Source organism: Lithobates pipiens, unplaced genomic scaffold (genome assembly GCF_037356315.1).
Source record: "Lithobates pipiens isolate NorthernLeopardFrog02 unplaced genomic scaffold, aLitPip1_a1.2 Scaffold_23, whole genome shotgun sequence".
NCBI lineage: Eukaryota > Metazoa > Chordata > Amphibia > Anura > Ranidae > Lithobates > Lithobates pipiens.
In genome coordinates, this window is record NW_027507785.1 from 275,246,245 (window position 1) to 275,270,484 (window position 24,240).

Below are 24,240 nucleotides of genomic sequence, written 5' to 3' on the forward strand. Positions count from 1 at the left end.
CTGTGTCCAGTCACAGCAGGAGCAGTGCTGGTGGCACATGCCCCAAACCCAGGAGTGTTGGAGTACATACTATGTACATGATCTGGCACAGAGCGGCCACCCTGCCGCAGTATATGTGCGTGAGGCAGTCTGCAAGCAGTTAAAGGTTTGAGGTGTCTGCCTACTGAGGACTGAACAGCAGGATCTGTTGGAGGTGCCTGATTATTGGCCACATGCAAGTGTTGTGCTTGGTTTGCACCTCTTCAATTGCCAGAACCTCAGTGCCCAGTAAGCTGAAATATATAAGTGGTGCATTATTGTGACTTTTGGTAGAAATTAGGACTACCAACATAACTTGGCAAAGGTACACTAGAATTTTAAGAGGAGCACAGGAACACCTAAGCTGGGGTGGACTTGCTAAAAACTGTTCTTTTCAAAGAGAATGTTCCCAGTGTGGCAATGTGAATTTTCCTTGTAAAGAATACAAAATCACATGCAAGATGGGGAAAAATAATTTGCTTACACATGATTGGCTGATGGAAATTGTCAGCACTTCACATCTCACTATGCTGAGGGAACATGCCCTTACAAAGTGAAGACTTTGTCTTTCCAACCCAGAGAGAAGTTCAGGGTCTGACTATATACAGTGTAATGCTACTCTGATGACACTTATTTGCTACTCTTGACTGTCAGGATGACGAGAGAACTTACCACCAATATATGTTCTGAGGCATTACAAAGGGAAGCAGCAAAGAGCCCCCTAATGTGTACACTTCTGCTAACATACACTTGTTTTTTTTTTGTGCTTTTTAGATGTGGAGCCCTGTCCATCATGGTGCTGTACACTCGGGTAAGTTGATGTCTTTTCTGCCTGATATGAGCATGCGCTGTACATGATGACTTGAAATAATCAATGGGAATCTCTCTGAATAAGACTGAGGGAAATCTTCTATTCTGATGCAGTGTAGAAAATTAAGCTTTCTTTGATTTGTAAATTTTTGCCTGAAAGTTGGTCTTTTTGTTTTTAGATCAAAGATGGTTCTCTGCCTAGATGATCCATAGCCATAGAGGAACACAAGGTTTGTAACTTATCTTATAATTTGATTTATTAGCAGATTGTGCAAAATGCTCTGTAGAGTCCTCATGCACTGCTATTCACAGTAGAATATGGAATTCCAGTATAGCACCCCGGCTAGATGTTGTATTGGGTCTTTTTAAAGTGATGCTCAGCCCTGGTGCAGCTTTGAAGTCCCACTACTAAAGCAAAGTTTGAAAGCCACAGGAGTCATTTCATTGTGGCTTGCAACTTCGTTAAACAGAAGGCTATGCAAGTTGCAATGAAATCAGCAAAGTTGTTCAGTAACCTTTTCAAAGTTGCTGCAACATGAGTTGTGGCAGTTTGAACAGTTTGCCAAAAAAGGGGGTGCCACTTGTCATGTGATTTGGAACTGACAAATCGCACCTGTGTGAACATAAAAGTAAATGTTTGCACAGAGCAGCTGCAGCCCCCATTCTCCCCTGCCTGTGCTCCTGGCTCCTCCCACCTGAGTGCCTCTATAGCAGCTGCTTGCTATGAGTGTATTATTGCATGCTTGTTCCTGAAGCCCAGCTTTGTCCATAAGATACAATGGGCTCAGCCCTGTTTCCTCCTCAGTTGCTGACAGCAGTGGTAGCCAATGATTCCTGCTGCTGTCTGAGCCAATGAGGCAGAAAGGTGGGAGAGCAGCTGCTCTCATGCACATTGCTGGATCAAGATCCAGTAAGTTTTTGGGGGTTAGCTGCATACTAAGTTTTTTTTTTTTTTTTTTTTTTCTTTCATGCATAAAGATTAAAACAAGCCTTTTTAGAACCACTTTAATGAATAAACCTCAAATGTCTTGGCTGCTTAAAGGTATGGGGAAGAGAATCTCCCTAACTGGGTCAGACAGCAATAAAACTTAACAGATATTCTAATCCATCTGCACTCTTAGCCAAACTAAGTCTTTAGTTGCGCTTTATTAGTAATGGCATACTAAATGGTGTGCTTTAGCCTCAGTCGTAAGTGACGCGTGTTCCAGGCATATAGTGGATCTTGGAAGCACTTTAATAACTTTTTGCTTACGATCACTGTGGGTCAACGAGCCCTGCAAGATCTGCCTGTCCATCGATCATCACTTTATTTCTTGAAACTGAGATACCACTTTAATTTATTTTGTTAGGGCAGCACAAAGGCATATTCCAAACATACTGATGTAACCTTTGTAGATTAAAGCTGTGCTTGGTTTAGATATTTTTAGTAAGGCTTTACATCAAATATCAGACACCATGATGACTGCATAGTTCAGCAGATGAACAGTGATGAACTCAGCTTGTCTTTCGCTCCTATCTGATGTCTGTCTCCCAGGAGGGGCTAAATGAAATGTTGAAGACCTCCACTAATTGGTGTTTCTCTGCAGGTTGTGTACACAGATGTGAACTGCAGGATGGCTTAATCAGTAAGTATACTAAATGTGATATACAGGGGGGAAAAAAGCTTTTCTGGGTTATACACCCAAGACAGTTTGTCACCACCTGAGTCAATGGTTGGTTTTAAATGATGATTCTTTAACAGACCTCCATGGGGTTGTCAAGTCTGTTAATTAGCTCTATCTGACTTGACTGATTTTTGTCTTTGTAGCTGAATCTTAACTTGCCACCTACTAAATGGTCTTTCTTTTGGTTACAGATGGTATTGGCCTTTTCAGCACACGATGTCTCCAAGAGCAGCAAGGTAAGATCTAGGCATTGCAGAACCCCAGTCATCTAGTATAGATGTACAGCAAAACCTATACTAGGTCTTGTAATTTTGCATGGTACTGCATGCTTAAAACATAATTTCTTAAAGTAAAACTACAGGCAAAGCTTTTTTCCATTTTTGGATAGAGCAAAAGAGGGTTATGATCCCTGTCAGACTTTATTTTTAAGTCATACTTGCCTCCACTGCAGTTTTGCACAGTGGCCCCAAACCTCTTCTGGGTTCCCATGGCAGTGCTGGTGGCTTCTTCCCACATCAATTGTCCAGAGGTGCTCTCCTTGGTGGGCACGCTCATGAATCCCACATCTGTACGTTGCAGGACTCAGCACTGCAGTCAATCAAATCCACTGAACGCAGTGTGATCTATCCAATTGGGGCATGAGACCAGCTGTAGATGGTGCTTGTTCCTGGCCAGGATGACAGCATCCCAGTAAGTAAAAACTGGGGGGCTGCAGCACTAAAGTCTTTATCTTAATTCATTAACATGAAAATCTTTTCTTAAAATTGAAGAGGTTACTCCAAGTAAATGGCTACCGAACATGCCACATGTCCCTCTCCTGCTAATTGCAATTGAATAGCTAGTTGGCCGCTATTTCAAGAGCCGACCACTGGAATGTGGTGATTTAGTGTTTGCCAGTTTTTCTAGTGTATGGTGTGATTCCTGTGCCCTTCAACTGGTCCCTTTCTGATAAAGTTGCTGCAGACTCATGGTGCTCATCAGGCTCTGACCATTGCTATAAATGTGAGAGCTAATATAAATTTCAATCTGCAGCAGTCATCTTGAATGTAGTTGCCTGAAGTATTGTACTTATTTTTTTGGGTATCAAATGATGATCCAAATGTCTGACCTGAATTATGTATGTGGACTTGTGTTACTGCTGACCTAAACCCACAACTGTGTTGTGCATCAACTTATGAGCTACTTAAGGGGTACTAACCACCATTGGCTTTTTTTTTTCCCCCTCCTAGGTGCATCATTGGTGGGACTTTAACCTTCTGGTGAGTAATCTGCATAACTTGTAACATTAAATTAAAAAATGTATTTTGCTGGTTACCAGTGATGAAACTGATTCTGCCATATGATAAAGGCTGATTATACCCTTAACCGTTCCACTTTTTTCTGAGGTAACTACCAAATTTAAAGGGAATCCTTGAAGTGAGAGCAAGAAAATACCCCTCCAGTGTGGCACTTGTCTTGCTTTCAGTCCATTACATGATTCCTTTAAATATTTTGGTAATGTGAGAATTTTATTTATTTTTCTGGCTAAACTTGTTTTTTTTTTTTGCAAATCTCTCTGCAGGTTTGTGCGAAGAGGTGCCCTTAAGATGGCCATTGCTAGAAATGCTAGGGGGTCCTCTTCAAAGTGACTTCTCGGCAAAATGAAGCATGGAAGACTATGCATGGGTGAGCTTGTTTTGAATATAATTTTTTAATTTTTTTTTTCCCCTTAAATGCAGTGTAGATCAGCTTTAAAGTGCTGCAGGTCATTCCTTTTGAACACCATAGTTAAAAATTTAACTATGTTGTAACAATTGCAATCCAAGTCTAGTGATTGTATCCAGGGACAACCTATTCCCCTGCTGGTTTGAGGTACTGTTCAAATTCCGTTGTAATGCACAGCGTTGTCACAAAGACTGATTTGGTGTATCAGTGCAATGGAGTTTTTGTAGCCCATTCTGTATGAAAGGGTTACCTTTTTAAAGTGGTAAACCCCATTCATGACATGTTTACCTAGGCACATATATCTGTAGTGTTTACTTGTCTTGCAGTGCTGTTCTTCTGCAGCTCCAGTCCTGTTCTCCGGAGAGACACTTCTGATACACAAGATAACAGCTGCATTTTTGTCGGTGAAAGAGCTTAAAGGTAGATGAGCAGAGAGCTTGTCTATTCATAATACAGCTCTGCTTGTCCTTCCTTACTCTGCCTGTAGTGGGTTGCCTTTCTAGCTATTGGCTCAGTGTAAGCCCAGTCTCCCCATCCAATATCATGATTACTAATGTCACTCATGTCTGCATGGCATTAAAATAACTTTATTTTTTTTTACAGTTCATGCCGTTGATTGAACAGAATGGATAAATTGGTAAGAATGGCTTGCAATATTGGATTCTCAAATAAGTAACTTTAAAAAAAAAGCCTATGATGCTGTAAGAGTAGTGGACAGAAGTGATTTCTGACATCTTTAATAACACTGAGGCGTAACCAGATTATACACTACTGCATATCGCGTGCCAAACGTATGGGGTGCAATTGCAGTTATCTGTCTAGCTTTGTAAAAACTGATGGAGGGGGAGACGCTTGATTGCACAGCTTCTAATGGGACCTGTTGCATTTGCCCTTATACTTCTGCTTACATGGCAGTGGTTTGCTCAAGTCGGTCCACTTGATTGGTTAACCATATAACTTGAAGGTCCTACTCCATATCTATATGGCCACAAATGTAGTCTTCTGTAAAGCTTTAGTTGCAGGATTTTCTCAAGTGGGGATAAACCTGCCATTAATTCCATTCTGTTGGAGGGTAACACTTGTGGCCTGAACTCATGCAAAATTTGTCAAGCACTTAGTTTTGTATTGTGGGTGGGGGGCCGTTTTTGGCTCGGTGCAATACATTATTTTGAGGCTGCTTGACGAGGGTTTAATTTTTACATACCAATGACTTTAAATGAGATGCTATGTAGATGGCTGCCATTTTTTTTTACATTACAATTTTTTCTTTCAGATGCTGTTATAAAGCTGGCCCATTTCAATGTAAGTGCTTCTAAAAACATGTTGGCATTTATTGGTATACCATGATGATTTTAATTTTATCAATGGGAATCTCTCTGAATAAGAATGAAAGAAACCTACTTCTGATGTATGCTGTGTCTACATCAGGGGTAGGCAACCTGGGGGCCCTCCAGCAGTTGCACAACTAAATCCTCCCTCTGGGAGTAATTGTGACTGCCAGCCTTGCAATGCCTCATGGGAAATGTAGCTCCACAATAGCTGGAGGGCCCCAGGTTGCCTACCCCTGGTCTAGGGTTTAGCTAACTAGTTGCTTGACAAAGATTAGTTTTAATTGTAATCCTATTTTTGTTTTTAGGAGTTAAAATGTCACAGCAAACCATGTCAAGGTAAGATATTTTACACAACTTCTGTGGATTGAGGGCAGGATAAAATAACCGCTTGTACACAGGTTAACATGATGATGTTATAGTTCATCAGACTGACAGTGGTGAACCTTTCGCTCCTATCTGATCCTGTCTCAAGCTTTTGAGTTTTTCCTGGTAAAGTGGCCCTTTTGAATACAAATCCTAAGGCATGCCTAACCATTGACAGTGATATAAGCTTGGCACCTGCACCCTGGGTGTCTAGGTTTGGCACTTGTACATATCCAGGTCAGACTAATGGGCTTAAAGATTTCTTAAGCTAAGATGGGGTTTAAGACTGCTTTAGAGTGGTAAACGCTTGAGTTTCTACCTGCAAGGCAATATGTAGTATATGCATGTTATGAAAGGCTTGCCTTAAAACAAAGCTCTCCAGCAGTGCACGGTCACTGCAACAGGTCTTTTTAGGCTTGGGGACTGACTGGCAGAGCTGCATTGACATGTGCATGAATCTTGGCCACAGTACTGGTATACCATTAAGAGAATGTGCGCCAGTGACTTCACAGCTGCTCGCTAGAATATCTCCTAAACTGCACATTTAGAATTGTTTAACCTACAGATCAACTTCCAATAAGGCTTACCTGTAGGTAAAAGTCTACTATAACTTCTCACAGCTCCAGTTCCAGCACTGCAGCTGAATTACATGGTAAAGGCTTATCGATGTACAGGAATTGGGTTGTAGGACATTCTAAGGAACGAAAAGGGTAGAAAAAGTGCCCACCTGTCAAAGGCACAAACTTGTGTGATCATGCTGCAGCTCTGACCTGTATGCTAGGTCTAGGGTGTTTGGAAGCAGCAATATAACCTTGTTTGTAGAAAATAAAACTTGCCCTTGGGGCATAAGTGGTTTAAAGCTTTAAATTCTGCATAGCTAGTTAAAAAAAAAAAAAACTGAACTAATCTCCACTTTTTTTTTTTTTTTTTGTAGGCCTGGCTAGTTTTTATGCCACCTTAGGACTTGGAAGAGGTGGGTAAATATTTCATCCATTGATGTATATAGGATTATTGTATATGATGAAACCATAGTTCAGCTGATTGCTATGAAGAACAATCTTTCGCTCCTATCTGATACATTTTTAGAATCTTTATCACTTGCTTGGGCACAAGCACAATATTTACCTCATTGGTATGTTTCTTTTTAGGGCTTGGCTACAGTTTACATGCCATGTCAGGAGGGTGATTTTAAAGGTGGTGAGTATTTTTTGCTTGGAGGGGATCTGAAGTACACAGAATCTTTCTCAGACTTGTGCATGATATGTAAATGACCTGTCGCTCACAGCTGGGTGGAAGAACTGACTATTTGTCAGTTATCTTGCTGAAAAGAGTCAGTCTCAGAGCCGAATTAACTTTGTTGCAAGACTGGGCACAGATGGCATGAAATCTTATACTGTGCAAACCTTTAAAAAAAGGTTCAGGTTTACATCCACTTTAAGTACGACAGGTATAGGGTGGGGGAGAGACATTTTACCAATTGATTGTTAGGCTATCCACTCTAAAGCAGTTATAAACCCACAGCTTTTTAACACCTGTAAGATCTATGAAGAATATTTACATTATTAAAAGCTTACCTTGGAATGAAGCCCCCAGCATGGTTACCACTGAAAGGGCTGACTTCTTCCCCTGGTCTTCTGGGAGAGAGAGAGAGAGACCTCTGCAGGGAGTCTGTTCTACATTTTCACAGCTCTTACTGTGAAGAAACCTTTCCGTATTTGGAGATGAAATCTTTTCTCCTCTAGACGTAAAGAGTGTCCTCTTGACTTTAAAGTGAATAACTCGACACCAAGTTCCCTATATGGACCCCTTATATATTTGTACATGTTGATCAAATCCCCCCTTAATCTCCTCTTTATCAAGAGTGAATAAATTTCAGTTCCTCTAATCTTTCCTCATAGCTGAGTTGCTCCATGCCTCTTATCAGTTTGGTTGCCCTTCTCTGCACTTTCTCCAGTTCCCCGATATCCTTTTTGAGAACTGGTGCCCAAAACTGAACGGCATATTCCAGATGAGGTCTTACTAATGATTTGAACAGGGGCAAAATGATATCTCTCTGGAGTACATACCTCTCTTAATACAGGAAAGGACTTTGCTCGCTTTGGAAACCGCAGCTTGGCATTGCATGCTATTATTGAGCTTATGATCTACCAAAACCCCCAGATCCTTCTCCACTATGGATTCCCCCAGTTGTACTCCCCCTAGCGTGTATGATGCATGCATATTCTTAGCCCCCAAGTGCATAACTTTACATTTCTCAACATTAAACCTCATCTGCCACATAGTCGCCCAATTAGACAGAGCATTGAGGTCGGCTTGTAAATTGGTGACATCCTGTAAGGACGTTATTGCACTGCATAGCTTGGTGTCCTCTGCAAAGACGGAAATGTTACTCTTGATCCCAGACCAATATCATTTATAAAGATATTTAAAAGCAAGGGTCCCAGCACTGAACTTTGGGGTACACCACTCAAAACCTTAGACCATTCAGAGTAAGGCCGCGTACACACGGGCAGACTGTCTGACGGACTTGGTCCGCTGAAACGTGTTTCAGCGGACAATCCGCTCGTGTGTGGGCTTCAGCGGACTTTTTCAGCGGACAGTCTGGCGGACTAAGTCTTTCGGAATTTCCGTAATATTGTCCGTCCAAACTTGGTTTCAGCGGACAGTCCGCTCGTGAGTAGGCTAGTTCGACGGACTAAGTATGGCGCATGCTCAGAAAGGATTTACACGGCCGAAGGTTGCATTGCAGTGTATTGGAAGTCGTATTTCTAGTCCCGTCGTACGTGCCGTACACGTCATCGCGCAAGCTTTCGGCGGACTGTCTGTTCATCGTGTGTGGTCAAGTCCGTTCATTCGAAAGTAGGACGGACTGTCTGTCGGATAGTCCGCCCGTGTGTACGCGGCCTAAGAATCATTAACCACTACTCTCTGAATTCTGTCTTTTAGTTTTCTATCCATCTACAAACTGATGTTTCCAAACCTGTAGACTTTACCTTACACATGAGCCGTGTGTGCGGAACTGTATCGAACGCTTTTGCAAAATCCAAATATATCACGTCCACCGCCACCCCTCTGTCCAAGGTTTTACTTGCCACCTCATAAAAAGAAATCCAGTTTGTCTGACAACTCCTGTCTTTCATGAATCCATGCTGTCTGTTGCTCAAAATATTTTTTTCCTGCAAGAACTCGTCTATGTGGTCCTTTATTAATCCCTCCAGTATCTTCCCAACTATAGAAGTTAAACTAACGGGTCTATAATTACTTGGTAAAGACTTTGTTCCCTTTTTAAATATAGGCACCACATTGGCCCTGCGCCAATCCAGTGGGTACTATTCCTGTCATTAATGAGTCCCTAAAAATTATATACAATGGCTTTGAAATTACAGAGCTCAATTCTTTTAGGATCCGTGGGTCGATGCCATCAGGTCCAGGTGCTTTATCCACCTTTATTCTGTCCAAATATTTCTGGACCATATCACTTATGAGCCATTGTGGATTAGGGGCTGCGTCAGTACCACCCCCATTGTGGACATGAGCTCCCTCATGCTCCTTTGTATACACAGAGCTGAAGAAAGTATTTAATAAGTTAGCCTTCTCTTTGTCCCCAGTCACCCACTCCAGATTATTTTGCAAAGGGCCTACATGCTCAGACTTACCGTATATACTCGAGTATAGGTCGATCCGAATATAAGCCGAGGCCCCTAATTTACCACAAAAAAAAAGGGAAAACTTATTGACTCGTGTATAAGCCGAGGGTGAGACATGCCTGTCCATCCCTGTGTGTCCGTCCATCCCTGTGTGTCCGTCCATCCCTGTGTGTCCGTCCATCCCTGTGTGTCCGTCCATCCCTGTGTGTCCGTCCATCCCTGTGTGTCCGTCCATCCCTGTGTCCCGAGCCTGTGTGCTTCTGCACAAACGGCGGCCATGCCAGGATCGCCGCTCTTCTCGTCTGACAGACGACGTCGGCGGCCATTCCACTGTTCAAAAGCCGCGCCTCCTTCTGTGATAGGCGGAACACTCAATTTCCCAGCAGTCTGTGTTCCGCCTATCACGGACATCCTCTCATCCTCGTCCGTAGTATGAGGATGAGCGGATGTCCGTGATAGGCGGACCACTGACTGCTGGGAAATTGAGTGTTCCGCCTATCGCAGACAGGGAGGCGCGGCTTTTGAATAGTTGAATGGCCGCCGTCTGTCTGCTCGACACGCTGATCGGGTAGACAGACGGCGGTGACTCGAGTATAAGCCGAGGGGGGCACTTTCAGCCTCAAAAAAGAGGCTGAAAATCTCGGCTTATACTCGAGTATATACGGTAACCTTTTTACTATTAATATATTTGAAGAATTTTTGGGGGTTAGTCCTACTGTTTTTTTGCAATCTGTCTTTCATTTTGAATTTTTGCATCCTTGATTTCCTTTTTACATATTCTGTTATATTCCTTGTAACATTTAAATGACACTAGTGTTCCTTCATTTTTATATTTTTTTAAAGCTTTTTTTTTTTTTTATAGTTTATAGCTTTTTTAACTTTGGCCGTGAGCCACATCGGCTTTATTTTTAACCTTTTAAACTTATTGCCCATGGGAATATACTTTGCCGTGAGATCATAAACAAGCTTTTTGAAGAATTCCCATTTCTGTTCTGTGCCCATTGGTGCCAATATTCTCTCCCAGTCTAAGTCCTGGAGAGCAGCCCTCATCCTTGGAAAATTTGCTCTCTTGAAATTAAGTGTTTTTATCTTTCCCGTATGTGATTTTTGCTTACAGCTAGCATCAAATGAAATCATGTTATGGTCCCTGCTACCCAGATGTTCCTTTATCTGAACATTAGTAATACGTTCTGCATGGTTTGAGATTACCAGGTCCAACAAAGCATCATTCCTAGTTGGGGCCTCAATAAACTGTACCATAAAATTGTCCTGTAATAGGTTTACAAATTTTTGCCCTTTAACTGTCCCAGCAGTGCCATTACCCCAGTCAATTTCTGGGTAGTTAAAATCCCCCATTATCACTGTCCCAACCCTTGCAGCCCTTTCTATCTGTGCAAGGAGCTGAGTCTCCACCTCCTCATTAACATTGGGTGGTCTATAACAAACTCCAATGATTAACTTTGAACTATGCGCATCTGTATGCAGTTCTACCCATAATGCCTCAGACTCATCACACTCTCCGCCCACCAGGTCCTCTTTCTCACTCGCTTTGAGATTATTTCTCACATACAGACAGACCCCTCCACCTTTCCTTTTTACTCTGTCTTTCCGAAAGAGTGCATAGCCAGGAATATTAATAGCCCAGTCATGTGAGGAATGAAGCCAAGTTTCAGCAATACCGATTACATCATAGCTCTCCTGATGCACCAGAGCTTCCAACTCGCCTATTTTGCTTGGCAGACTTCTGGCATTGGCAAACATACATTTTAATGTATTAATATATTTTGACCGGTCACATACTATCCTCTTGGGTGTTCCAAGATTACAACTAGGACTTGCTACTATATTTACCTTGGGTTTATGTGCTTCGGTTACCCCACCACTAATGCCCCTAATATTACCCTCTGGAATATGCTCCGCGCTGACTATCTCCATCTCTGAACCCACCCCCCCATCACCTAGTTTAAAAAACCCTCTAACTTTTTGGCCATCCTCAATCCCAGCTGATCTGCACCCTCCTCATTTAGGTGCAGTCCGCCCCTTCTATAGTACCGGTTGTCGACTGAGAAGTCGTCCCAGTCCTCCAGGAACCCAAACCCCTCCTTACTACACCAGCTTTTGAGCCACTTGTTTACTTCCCTAATCTCCCTCTTCCTTTCTGGTGTGGCTCGATGTACTGGTAGTATTCCTGAGAATACTACCTTGGAGGTCCTTTTCCTCAACTCCCCCCAAGTCCCTAAAATCATTCTTTAGGACACTCCATCTGCCTCTGACTTTGTCATTGGTGCCAACGTGCACCATGACAGCTGGGTCTTTCCCAGTAATCTGTCCACCAGATCCGTGATGTGCCGAACCCGAGCGCCCGGCAGACAACATACAGTTCGGCACTTCAGGTTGTTGTTACAGATTGGCCTCTCTGTCCTCCTAAGAATTGAGTCCCCTACCACCAGAATTTCTTTCCTTTCCCTTCGCTCCCCCCCCCCCCCCCCACTCTCACTGGAGGAGTTCTTCTCCTGGCAGCTAGGAGAATCCCTCAGCTCCAGCAGTGCTGGTCCCTGACTGGGATCACCAATGCCACTCAATGGAGCGTACTTATTGGGATGCTCCAGCCCTGGATCGGCCTCCCTGGCACTTGCCCCTCTACCCTTCCTGACTGTCGCCCATCTACTCTCTGCTACTGCCTGCACCTCCTTGTCTCCACCCACCTCTGTGCTGGCCCCTGCCGTGTACTATCCTGGTTCTCATTTAGGGTGGAGGGGCCTCTCAGTGCTGACAGTTGCTTCCCCAGATTCAGAACCTGGGCTTCCAGGGAAACAATGTGCTTACATTTTGCACAGCAGTATTCACCCTCGATCAGATGATCAAGGAACGCATACATGCCGCAAGATGTACACCGAGTCGCCTCTCCACACCTGCCAGTCATCGTACCTATTAATTTAATGAGGATTAGAGATTATACCCAGTCCAAATTACATAACAACTAGCTTCCTGACACTGATACTCAACAAGACAGTACACAGGTACTCGCAGACCAGCGCGCACCCACAATGCACAAGTACTAACGCACGCACGCACACACACACTACTCAAACACTCGGGTACTTACACTACACAGCTATGACCCCTGTTATAACCTCCTGTTTTCAACTCTGGTTTTTAACTCACCACTTTGACCAGTTCCACTTAGACAGTTCTCACAAACTCAAGATGAGCAGGCTCAAATGAGTTCAACCCAAACTTATATAGACCTCAAGCACCTGTGCCCAATTAAACCCTCCCCTTAGTAGGCTGAAGGAAGGAAAGGAAGAAAAAAAAATAACACTTTAAAAAGTGACAGAAAAGGGTATAAAAAGCTACAAGAAAGAGCACCAAAAGAACCTAAAAATGCAACCCAGCAGTCAAAAAGCAATACTTATTGACACTCCACTCAAGGCTCCACTGTTCAGCTTGCAACCAGCAGTTTGGCCATGTGTTTAGATTTATTTGACAAGTAAGGCTTACCTGTAGGTAAATTGCCAACTGGGCTTTACTACCACTTTTTTAGTTTGACCCTTGTCGGCTAACGAGGCTTATTTTCCAACTAATACTATACTTGTGTAGCTCCACTGTCTGAGGGTTGGTAACTGGTCTAAAACTGTGCATATTCTGGCAGAATTCAATAGGGGAGTGTAAGAGTTCCACTTCAAGTATCCAGGAGTCCACTGCATTGGCGCTAGTATGCAAATAATGTTAAACTCTAAGTCTGATGTGGGTAATGCCACTAAAACGGCTCAACAGTTGCATTCTGATATTGCAGTTGTGGCATCTTTTCTAGAGCCATTGCCTGGTTTAACAAAGCCTTATTCTGAGGGGGTGGCTTAGATTTGCCTTAGAACTAAGTGTCAGGATTGCAAATTGGTAAAAAGCTTTTAATGAACCTGTGTGGCATTTTCAAATATTACAATGATAAACTGGTGCATGTAACTACTTTTCAATGGTCTGTAAATGATGACTTTAAGAATCAGGTCTCTGATCACTTTGAGGACAATATGACTCACTGATGCAGATTAAGACTAGGTCAAATCTTGTCAAATCTTGTCAAATCTTGTCAAATCTTGTCAAATCTTGTCAAATCTTGTCAAATCTTGTCAAATCTTGTCAAATCTTGTCAAATCTTTCCCTAAAATATATTTTGCTTCTCCAGGTTTCCTTTTGGTAATGATCAAGCTGGTATTAATCAAGATGCAACTATGGTAAGTGAAGCATGTTGAGGTAGAATGTACAATTTCTCTAAAAATTTGCTGTAACCAGTGATGAAAACGATTCTGCCATATGAAACCTGATTTCACCATTACCGTTCCACTTTTTTCTGAGGTTACATTGTCTACATGGTAGTAAACTGCATTGTGCCAACATAATATTGCATATAGGTTGGTAACCCTTTCTGTGACATGCAAACATCCCTTAAAATGACACTCTTGTAACTTATGGTCTCCTTTTCCATGTGCCATCTCTGCTCAGACCCCAGGAGCAAAGTGAGACCTAGCACTTGCAGGTGTGGGTGAGCATGCGACTTTCAAGGCATGTACACCAATCAGCCCTAACCTGAAATCCCACTCAATGGGTAGGTCCCCCATTTGCCACAAACGGCAACCTGATGAGGCATGGACTCCACTAGACCTCTGAAGGCGTGCAGTGGTATCTGGTACCATGGTAACACTTCACATGTGCTGTTTTACTCAGCACCTCCTGGAATTGTAATATGGGTGTCCCAGGAGGCTAGTGGCATGTTCTTTTCACCTAGGCAGGGGTTGTGCTCTACAAAACTCCCCACCCACATCAAGAGGTTCTTGAAAGGGCGTGCAGGTCTGCTTCACAAAGGCATTAACGCTTTTGCTTTTTCACAGGTATCAAGATATACGTACAAAGCTGGGTGTCAAGATCTATTTTGTAAGTGTGCCATGTAAACGTGTTCTTTTTATGGGATGCATGATGACAAATACTTTGAACTCTCTCACTGAGTAAAGATGAAAGTAAAAGTACTGACTTCCCTGTGACTGAGCATTCTTAAGCACTTGTTCTATGCACTTTTAACATTGCACTAAACTATTTTCTAATCCACAGGTTCAAGTGTGGATGAAGCCCCTAAAAGCACAATTCTCAACAGTGCTGCTTGGCCTGTAGGTTTCACACAACTGTTATGTGTTGGCAGAATATGCTGTATACTGAAGATCATGCTAAATGACCAAATACAATAAAATTGTAAAACTGCATATTTCTTTGTGATTTGTACAAATTAGTAAATCATTGGGTTAGATTGGAAATAAGGGGTGGCTTTTGTCTGCGCAATTGTCAGCTTCTGTATGCACTGCTACCGTCCAACACTACCCAAACAAAATTGACACTTTTTTTTTTTCTTCATAATTAGATTTCTTTTGGTGGTTTTTGATCACCTCTGCAGTTATATATTGTACAATAAACAAGTGACACTTTTGGTAACATAACTTTTCTTTGTAATTGTTATGCTTTATAAGGACAGTTTCCCACACCGTATTAAGTAAATTTTTTAACAAACCTTTTTTAAATGCAAAAGCAATCTATATGGCAGTCAATACATGTGAAACTTATTCATGGAGACAAGTGATCATACAAAATGGTTACATTTATTGGTTGACAAGACAAATATTTACATGAAATTAAAATATCGATTGCGTCACATGAACACCTTGACAATGGAAACGCCCACAAAATGGGAGTATAGTACTTTAATTGTCAATCAAAAGGTTGATTCTACTGAGCCATGATAATGGTGATATGAAGTCTAAACAGCGTCTGTATTTCACACATCCAACCTTTACTATACTGCAGGTAAGTGGTTAATGTGAAATTCAACATTTGTCAAAATTTGCAACTATGCAAGAAGAAATTTTATAATGGAAAATTGATTTTAGAGAAATCTAAAGGGCAGTTATTGGGGAGAATGATTTCCAATAGTAGAAAATTCAATATCAATTTTTAAGAGTTCATAGAAGATATAATGAACATGACATATTTACCCATTCCAAATGGCTACTAGTCTGGATTGTTGGTTACCAGGATTTTTAAGATGGCTGCCATGGCTTTCAACATGGATTCTCTTACAGAGGAATTAGTTTGTGCCACCTCTGACTTCCAAGGAGCAGGGATCTTCGTGAATGGAAAAGTATGTATTCATGCATGGTGCGTGAGTGTCAGTTTGTCTGGGAGTTTTAATAAATTTAAGCAGGATTGTGCTGGACAAATCTGAAAACCTCCAATCCCTCCTTTAGCACTTCAAAGTATACAGATCACTGAAAATAGTGTATCAAGCCGATCGCCTGCTCTATCTAAACTGTACCGAGATGATGCCTGCAGCTGTGGGCATCATCCCAGTATAACCCCGAAAGCAGACTACGCTCAGCGGGAATGGGTTAGTCTGGCTATTTGGCAAGGCGATTGCGTTGGGGCATCCCAGTAAGTAATGAATATTGACCTAACTGTCCTGTGATGTATGCTAAAAATAGAATTTTGTCAAACTTGCCTGTAAAATTCTTGTCTTTTGAATACATCCTGTGACAGAGGTCCCTTCCGCCCCCTTAGTATTTAGTACTTGCTACAAAACTTAAGGACTTCCTGTCCTAAGACTTTGGTCTACCAGTGTCCATTAACCTATAGATGGGGTGTAAGTAATAACCTGTAAAATTTGATGTATTCAAAATACATCAAAGGACAGAGGTAGGCTAAGTGACTGAATCCTATTTCCCAAGTAATTGAGGTGACCCACACTGAAGCCACAGCAATGGACCAGCCCATACAATATAATACAACAGGTCAAACTGATGCATGATAAAGTGCATCTCCACTTCTTATGGCACCATCTTTAATGCCTTTTGGGTTTGCTTCCCAAGTATTTCTCTCATGGGCGCCCAATAGGATTGCCTAATGTTTTGGCCAATTGGGGAAATGGGTCTCACGACTTGGTTCCTGATTTGACTAGGAGATTTTGTGTAAACAGCCATTTGCTATCGCCACACAACTGGGTGGGATCAGGGCTCTGTGCCCCAAGCCCACTTTTTTTTTATGCCTATTGGAGCTTCTGGTTCTAAACAAATGCTGTCCAGACCCCCAAGTAGAGAAGAATGACACTCCGTATAGTAGCCCAAAACAGTTAGAGGAAGTAAATTCTGATGAGTTTACTTCCTCTTTCATTCCCTGCAAAGGTAAAGCATAATGGACTACTATGCATTGCATAGTAGTCCATTATGTGTCACTTACCTGACACAGGAGCCAGCGAAGTCACCGCTGCCCCCTGTAGTCCGGCGCATCCATCTTTCCGGTGGGTCTCGCTGCTCCGCCGCTGTCATTCGGCGATGACATCACTCCTGCGCGCCACCACGCGTGGCATATTTGCCGTTGACGGTGCCGCACTCAGTGCGCCGCTGTCTACGGCACATGCGCCGTAGACAGCGGTGCCTGTCTTTCGGCAAATATCTGCTAAACCTACACCGTTTAGGAGATATCTCTTGGACCTACAGGTAAGCCTTAATCTAGGCTTACCTGTAGGTCAAAGTGTGTTGTAAGGGTTTACAATCACTTTAAGAGCTAAGTACTGTATTTTGCACAATAAGACAATTTCTGCCCCAGAAATATGGGGGGGGGGGGGGGTGGCACCATTCCCTGCTGTCACCGGCAGAAGACAGAGGGACAGGCATCCATACCCCTGTTGATAGTAACCCCGCACGTAAACCTTGAAAGCATCCCAACTAGAAGCTGAGGGAGTTGGGTTAGCTTCCCCATAGGCAGAAACATCTGCCTCGGCAGCGGGGCCACCCTGTCATCCGCAATCCTGAATCTTAACAGACGCCACAGGCAGTCGGTGGGGGCAGGACAAACACTCAAGTGCAGCAGAACAGACGTGTGGTCAGATATCCCCCTTGGTAACATATTTCCTGGACTCTTGTCAAAACTGGGCCGCTAGCATAAACAAGATCTATGCTGGACATGGCCGTATAAGTGGCGGATTGACAAGTGTATTGTCTGGTGGGGATTCTTCCAACGCCACACGTCGGTGAGGCCAAAAGTAGATGCCCAGCGAAAAAGCGGGGAGTCAACGGCTCCTCCCGGTGTCAGCCTGTCTAAGGCGGGACGATATTCTCCACCAACACACCTGCAAGATGTGTGATCTTAATCAGAATCGCCAATGATGCTGGCGGAGGGATATAGAGTCCCACCACCGCCATGGGCACATTCGCAATCACCAACTTCAATATAACATACCACCCCCCCCCCCCCCCCCCCCCCCCCCAAGCGTCCAGGTGCAAGTCCAGTAGTTTGAATGAAAGCGATTTGTGGATAAGTACACTAACGCCCCTGGCGTAAGGAGTATGTGGTGTGATAGTAATGCCCCACCCAAGGTTTCTTGAGTCCCAAGATTCTGATGCCCGTTAGGTGGGTCTCTTGGAAGATATGATGAGCCTTGAAGTTAAATACTAGCGAGCGTTTTATCCGGGAATTGAGGCCCCTAACATTCCATGATATGATTGTCAGTGGCGCCATGGTAGGGAGTACAAATAAATCTGTATTGGTGGAAATATACACTCTAAAGCACCTGGACCCTGGGGAGAGGGCAGCATTTTCCCACCCCAATGGGCCCCACACTAGGGTATATGGGTAACAAAAGCAATAACACCATGTAAGTAAATACACCATTTACATTCCTTCCTTTTGAAACAACAACCAAACCAACCCCCCGATCTAAGGTATGCCTTAATCCCAAACTGAACCAGAGTCAATGACTACTTTAGGGTCATGAACAGAGGGCAGTTAAGCACAACAGGGGGTACAGATGCATCATGTCTTGGCGGAGTTGCCGCCAACGGGCGGTTAGTAACAAGTTGGACACCTGCAGGATGTTAGTGGCACAAATGTACAGCACCGTCACTTAAGTCAAAGGAGTCTGCAGGGGGACCTGTAGCATGTCAGTCTTGTGCCCCATTAGGTAGAACAGTTCCACTAGTGAGAGGGGGGGACTAAAAGCCCATACCTCAGGGTTGGCTTTAACTGTGAAAAGATTGACTTCTGCGTCCCCAGTTGGCAATAGTTAGAAATAACAGGGTTACCCCAAGGGGGTCATCCTCCACGCCCCAGCAGAAAAGGCACACTCATTCGTGTGCTTCGAGTCGCAGTGATCGTGCCAAACAGGGTCTGGTAGGGTGTAGTATTTGCAGATCAAGTTTTGGGCTCACTGCAGCCCAAATAGGAAAGAAAAAAAAAAAAAAACTCCAAGTGGGGGAAAAACCATACAGTACTCACAAAACTGGAACATTGGCCATATGGTCTTGCAGAGGGTCTCTACTTTAGCGAGAGGGCAGGGTATTCAGCCAGTGAGGCCTCAGCCAGAGAGTTGAAAAACCTTGTGGATTCCTCGTCTTGCAGCTGTAGACATGCAGGAAATGGCATGCTGTATTTTATGGCTTTGGCTCGCAAGACCCGTTTCACATTATCAAATGATTTTCGGAGCTTTTGCGTATCCACTGAAAAATCCTGGAAAAACATTAAGTGCGTAGATTCGTGGCAGATTTCTTGCAGTTTCCGGGCCTCTCAGGATTAAATCACAATACCGAAAATTAAGCAGTCGGAATATGAATGTGCGTGGTGGGGAGCCAGGCGGGCCACGCTGTGACGGCATCCTGTGGGCACGCTCCACCGCGAAGAAGGAAAGGCCGCATGGGGCAAAAGCGTGCAGAGCAGCTGGGTCCGGGCCCTCCGATCCCTCAAGGCCAACGACCCTTAAATTGTTCTGGCGATTGCGGTTTTCCCCATCCTCGGCCCTGGATTCAAGGGATCGTACTCTGATCTGTAATGTGTGCAGGGAAGCAGAGTGGTGGCGAACCAGATCTTCTGCACCACCCAGCCAGCGCTCAGCCTCTGACAACCTCTGGTGAATCTTGTTGAAGTCCTGGCGGATTAGTCCGACCTCCTGCTGGACCATGTCGATCTTGGTGGTAAGGGTCGACAGCGAGAACTGACAGCCAGTGATCGCCTGCATGAGGGCTTCAAACTTGCTCTGCTCCAGGAGTGTGGGTCCCGAGCCCTCAGTCTGAGGTGCCATGTGTGTATTAGCCACGTGTTAGGCTGCACCTCTGGGAAGCCTGGCTGGCTTAGCATTATTCCTGTGCTTTTGCGCCTTGGATCTGTTCTGGGTGTTTCACATTCCCCGCCGGAGATGAGTCTGGAGGGTTTGCAGTGGCTTTAGAGGGTCCCAGTATGGTAAAAACAGGATTAATTCCCCCTATGGGTGCAGAGCTCCTCAACTATGCGTCCTACACCTCCACCATCTTGGACACGCCCCCTCCTGCAGCTCCTCTTTAATGAGGACATTGCTCTTCCTTCTTTGCCAAAGCATCCTAAAAATTGCTCCACATTGTCAGATCTCTCAGCCAAAACCCCCTATATGAAAAACAGACTTTGTATTGCAGATAAGACAACTCCAAAGGAACTTGTGCTCTCAAAGAATAAGTTACCTGAGCAACTCCTTTTTCACATCAAGCTTCTGTTGCCCAGCTTTGAAGGTATGAACCGAAGGCAAACCATGTATAGATATTAAAATAAAAATACCCCCCCTTTTTTTTTTTTTAAACAAGTGATCACATTCCCCCTCTTCTTATCTGCATAAGAGCTGGGGGCGAGGCGAAGCAACAGTATGTCAGGACAAGTCCGTGTTCCCAGTATAGCTAGAGAACTGACCACAGTGTGTTTTGCTTAGGGTGGTCCACTTTTTAATAGGAAAGGCAGGGCACCAGGGATTTCACACAAAGTAAGCAATACCAAGAGAACAGGATACTTTTCTTATCGTACAGGGACACAGAGCCATAGTAGTTACTATGTGGGTTATAGGTCACCTTCAGGTGATGGACACTGGCACACCCTAAGACAAGAAGTCCACTCCCTATATAACCCCCTCCCACTACTGGGATTACCTAAAAAAAAATTCGCTAGTGTCTAAGGTGTTGGTCACGAGTGAAGATGTGCTGTGCTGAGCTCCACTGGAGTAATCCTTGCTGGGGATAGCTATGCAGCCGGATCCATTCAAAGTGTCTTTTAGGCCAAATTGAATGGTACCCGGGCCTTGTGTCCAAAGAAACAAGATTTTGCCTGTATGCTTCTCTTTTTAGAGAGCTGGAACCCGGGATCCAGTACTTTTGGTATTAAGGCCATAAAGTTTTACTGGCAGGATGCTATTACAGGTCCAGGATTGTGGGTTCCCTGAGGGGCCCCTACTCCTGAAGGTTTAAGGGAACCCACTGTGAAGGGTGTAAAATTGGGTCTGTTGGTTTTTACCACAGAAGATCCTGTGGCGGGAAAGGTAAGTTGAGTTTTCTAAGAAATTTTTGAATTTTCTTATGAAATGTTTCTTTGATTAGTAAATGTTGTCATGCCTGTCACCACTGGGGGCTGTATGGAGCACATACCTTCTCATGCTTCCTCAAGAGATCATGCTGTGTCTGAAACAGCAGCCTTTTTTTTTTCTCTAGCTATCAGCAGACTTCCGGTAAGTCGGGGGGGGGGGGGGGGGTTTCCTGTAGCCACCCTCCCACCTGGGCTGTACTCTCCCCCTCCTCACGAGGAAGAGCGTTAGGAGAGAAAAAAAAAAAAAAAACTATCCGCACACCGCCCTACTCGGGGGGCTTCCAGGTTCCCTCCTCGCTATTCCGTGTCTGTCGCCCCCCCCCCACAGAACGATAGGATCAGAGACCCGCACGGGAAAACAAAAAAAAAAAAAAGGGGGGGGGCTTAGCACGGCATTGGCATCCTTGCAACATCCAGCATGGGAATGTGCTTTTTAAAAGCTCCATTGTTGCTTACTGCTGCAAGCTGACGGAGGGATGCAAGAGCAAAGAGGGGCATGAAAGAAGAGGTTTGGTGACACAGGCATTCCTTTTGACACATTTACTATTGCATCAGGCTGAGCATTAATAGCAGCGGCAGTGCTGGACTATTGCTCAAGCAGTGGATGTGTTGCTTCTGGTAGTACCTCTGCTTTGTTAATCAGGCTATGGTCGGAAGGGGGGGGGGGGGTAAAAACACCTTTAAAAAAAAAAAAAAAAAAAAAAAGGGCTATAGAAAGACTTCTACAGCCACAAAGAAGCCTAGAACCATCATCCTCCCCTAAGAGTGAGCCATCAGGGACATCGGGTGTTGCAGCTGCTTTCAACACTGCAGCCCCTGTATATATTACTGAAGAGGTTTTTTTCCCCTCAATCATTTTAGGCTTGGAACAAAAGATTGATGCGTTAATCGCATCCGAAAGTGGGACTAAGCGTGACAGGTCCTCTTCTATTACCCAGAACTCTCAAACTGAGGAACAGGGGGCGAGAGATGATGAATTGCTCCTCTTCTGAAGAGTTGATGGGGACAAGGGCCTCTTCCCGACAACCCTTGCCTGGTGGTTGTCGGGGGTCTGCAGGCGGGGGGGCTTAACGGAATTTGGAATGACATCACCCGGTGACCCCGCCCCATGCCTATATAAGTCATTGGGCACGGCCTTACAGTAGGAGACAGCGACAAGTCAACATCGGGAGAAGACAATGAAGACCTGGCAAAAGAGCAGAAGAACCCAGCCGAAGGCACCGGACAGCGTGAGAAGAACCAGAGAGCGCGGAGAAGAGAGTGAAGAGTCAGAAGAGACCCCCGGAGCTGCATAATAAAAAACTTGTCAAAAACTGTGTACTGTATTTAACACTACGCTATTTTTTCCCCCCAGGTGAATGGGTAAGGGTACAATGTAACCCATACTCATTCACATGGGGGAGCCAGGATCTGGGGGCCCCCTTGTTAAAGGGGGCCTCCAGATTCCGATAAGCCCCCCTGCCTGCCGGCCCCCACAACCACTGGGTTGTCGGGGAAGAGGCCCTTGTCCCCATCAACATGGGGGCAGGTGCTTTGGGGTGGGGGGCACAGGCCTCCCTTTCCTGACTACCCAGGCTGCATGCTCGGATAAGGGTCTGGTATGGATTTTGGAGGGACCTTCTGAATCCATACTAGACCAAAGGGCCTGGTATGGACCTAGGGGGGAACCCATGCTGTTTTTTCTGTTGATTTTATTTTTTTAGCCAGCTTTTTTTTTTTTTTTGTTTTTTTTTTTACATTCACGCGCCCGGCTTCCCGGCCCCTCCTTAGCAACCAGCTATATACAGTGTTAAAAAAAAAAAAAGGCAAATAGCAGAAAAAACAAGTGTCCAAAAACGCAGCAAGCACTGCAAAAATGCTCAAAAGCAACATGTATAGATGTGAATCGAGCCTTAGGACTCAGGGTATAACGATTCTAAGCTTAAAACAATCTACTCTTGATAGATCAGTTGGTAGCCCACTTAAACCAAAGTTTTGTCACTACGGTCAGCTACTTGGAATACCTAGGTTGGATTCTCAACCTAGAGAAATCTTCCTTAAAACCATGAAAGAGATTGGAGTACTTGGGTCTGCTCATAGATACAGCTCAGAAGAGGGTGTTTTGCCCCAGGCAAAGATTAGTTCCATAAGGGAACTGAAGGTCCAAGCTCTAGACTTCCCAATGAGTTTATCCCCAAAAGTGCATCGAAGCCTCAGTTGGTGCTTGATAACCAAGAATCTCCCAAAAGGAAAATCCTTTCTACCAGTTACCTGGAAAGCGGTAACAACAGATGCCAGCCTTCTGGGCTGGGGAGCAGTCCTAGAAGAAGCGTCTGTTCAGGGAAGATGGTCCAAATCAGAAATGACCTTGTCCATCAATATTCTAGAGATTCGGGCAGCTCGTCTGACCCTGAAAGCCTGGACGCCCAGATTACGGAATTGTCCTGTCCGGATCCAATCCGACAATGCCACAGCAGTGGCCTATATCAATCATCAAGGGGGCACAAGAAGTCATGCGGCCCAGAGAGGTGAATCATATCCCATCTTGGGCTGAAGACAACATTCCTTGCCTATCGGCAGTCTTCATTCCAGGAATAGAGAATTGGCAGGTGGACTATTTGAGTTGCCAACGGTTGTTCCCGGGAGAATGGTCTCTTCACCCCATCTTTCTATCAATATGTCAAAGATGGGGAATTCCAGACATGTATCTGTTTGCATCCAGGTTCAACAAAAAGAACAACTTTGTGTCAAGGACAAAGGATCCGCTGGCATGCGGAACAGATGCCTTGGTTTTTCCGTGGGATCAGTTTTCACAGATTTATGCATTCCCTCCTGTTCTGTTTCTTCTGCGACTTCTTAGTATCAAGCAGGAAGGGAAGGCGGTGATTCTTGTGGCCCAGGAGATCTTGGTATGCAGAGTTTGAAAAGATGGCGGCACGGGACCCAGGGACCATACCCACCCCTGAACCCTTGGGACTTGAATTTAGTTCTGTCGGCAATACAGAAACAGCCTTTTGAGCCGATACAAGATATTCCCTTGGTCCTTATGACAAGTAAATACATTTTTCTGGTTGCCATATCTTCTGCAAGAAGGGTATCAGAGTTGGCTGCTCTTTCTTGTAAAGAGCCATATTTGATTATTCATAAGGATAAGGTTGTATTACATCCTCATCTTAATTTCATCTAAAGCAGCATATTGTTCTGCCTTAATTTTTTCCAGAACCTCGTTCTGCGGAAGAAAGGTCACTACATTCTCTTGATCTGGCAAGAGCAGTCAAGGTCTACTTGAAGGCAACTACTCAGATTCGTAAAACAGAT

The 24,240-nt window shown here is 44.3% G+C and overlaps 1 protein-coding gene and 9 non-coding genes across 26 annotated transcripts in view; all 10 read left to right on the plus strand.

Annotated features, from left to right (window-relative positions):
• The window catches only part of LOC143928348 (uncharacterized), a 75,524-nt gene extending 60,733 nt beyond the window's left edge, over positions 1-14,791 (plus strand). For 9 of the 17 annotated variants that reach the window (XM_077453222.1, XM_077453210.1, XM_077453208.1 and 6 more), the window contains 4 exons: positions 7,039-7,087; positions 13,721-13,769; positions 14,424-14,466; positions 14,641-14,791. Coding sequence is in view for 8 of the 17 variants with exons in the window: in XM_077453215.1 (XP_077309341.1) it covers positions 793-829; positions 1,008-1,041 (71 nt within the window). In the remaining 9 variants the exon portion in view is untranslated. Of the gene's footprint in view, positions 1-792; positions 830-1,007; positions 1,059-2,414; positions 2,454-2,683; positions 2,729-3,721; positions 3,752-4,053; positions 4,158-4,799; positions 4,834-5,469; positions 5,499-5,832; positions 5,864-6,824; positions 6,864-7,038; positions 7,088-13,720; positions 13,770-14,423; positions 14,467-14,640 lie in introns of all 17 variants that reach the window. The other 8 variants (XM_077453215.1, XM_077453216.1, XM_077453217.1 and 5 more) reach the window with 1 other exon arrangement.
• Positions 632-712, plus strand: LOC143928615 (small nucleolar RNA SNORD24). Its single transcript, XR_013262453.1, has one exon. It is a non-coding gene; the product is annotated as a small nucleolar RNA SNORD24 (small nucleolar RNA).
• On the plus strand, positions 865-944 carry LOC143928626 (small nucleolar RNA SNORD79). The gene has a single exon (XR_013262463.1). It is a non-coding gene; the product is annotated as a small nucleolar RNA SNORD79 (small nucleolar RNA).
• Positions 2,274-2,356, plus strand: LOC143928666 (small nucleolar RNA snR60/Z15/Z230/Z193/J17). The gene has a single exon (XR_013262497.1). It is a non-coding gene; the product is annotated as a small nucleolar RNA snR60/Z15/Z230/Z193/J17 (small nucleolar RNA).
• On the plus strand, positions 3,575-3,638 carry LOC143928698 (small nucleolar RNA SNORD78). The gene has a single exon (XR_013262523.1). It is a non-coding gene; the product is annotated as a small nucleolar RNA SNORD78 (small nucleolar RNA).
• LOC143928655 (small nucleolar RNA SNORD47) lies at positions 3,805-3,880 on the plus strand. Its single transcript, XR_013262488.1, has one exon. It is a non-coding gene; the product is annotated as a small nucleolar RNA SNORD47 (small nucleolar RNA).
• LOC143928706 (small nucleolar RNA SNORD75) lies at positions 4,885-4,949 on the plus strand. Its single transcript, XR_013262529.1, has one exon. It is a non-coding gene; the product is annotated as a small nucleolar RNA SNORD75 (small nucleolar RNA).
• Positions 5,536-5,607, plus strand: LOC143928632 (small nucleolar RNA SNORD79). The gene has a single exon (XR_013262467.1). It is a non-coding gene; the product is annotated as a small nucleolar RNA SNORD79 (small nucleolar RNA).
• LOC143928670 (small nucleolar RNA snR60/Z15/Z230/Z193/J17) lies at positions 6,899-6,973 on the plus strand. Its single transcript, XR_013262501.1, has one exon. It is a non-coding gene; the product is annotated as a small nucleolar RNA snR60/Z15/Z230/Z193/J17 (small nucleolar RNA).
• LOC143928659 (small nucleolar RNA SNORD47) lies at positions 13,822-13,893 on the plus strand. The gene has a single exon (XR_013262491.1). It is a non-coding gene; the product is annotated as a small nucleolar RNA SNORD47 (small nucleolar RNA).
• Positions 14,792-24,240: the final 9,449 nt, after the last annotated feature.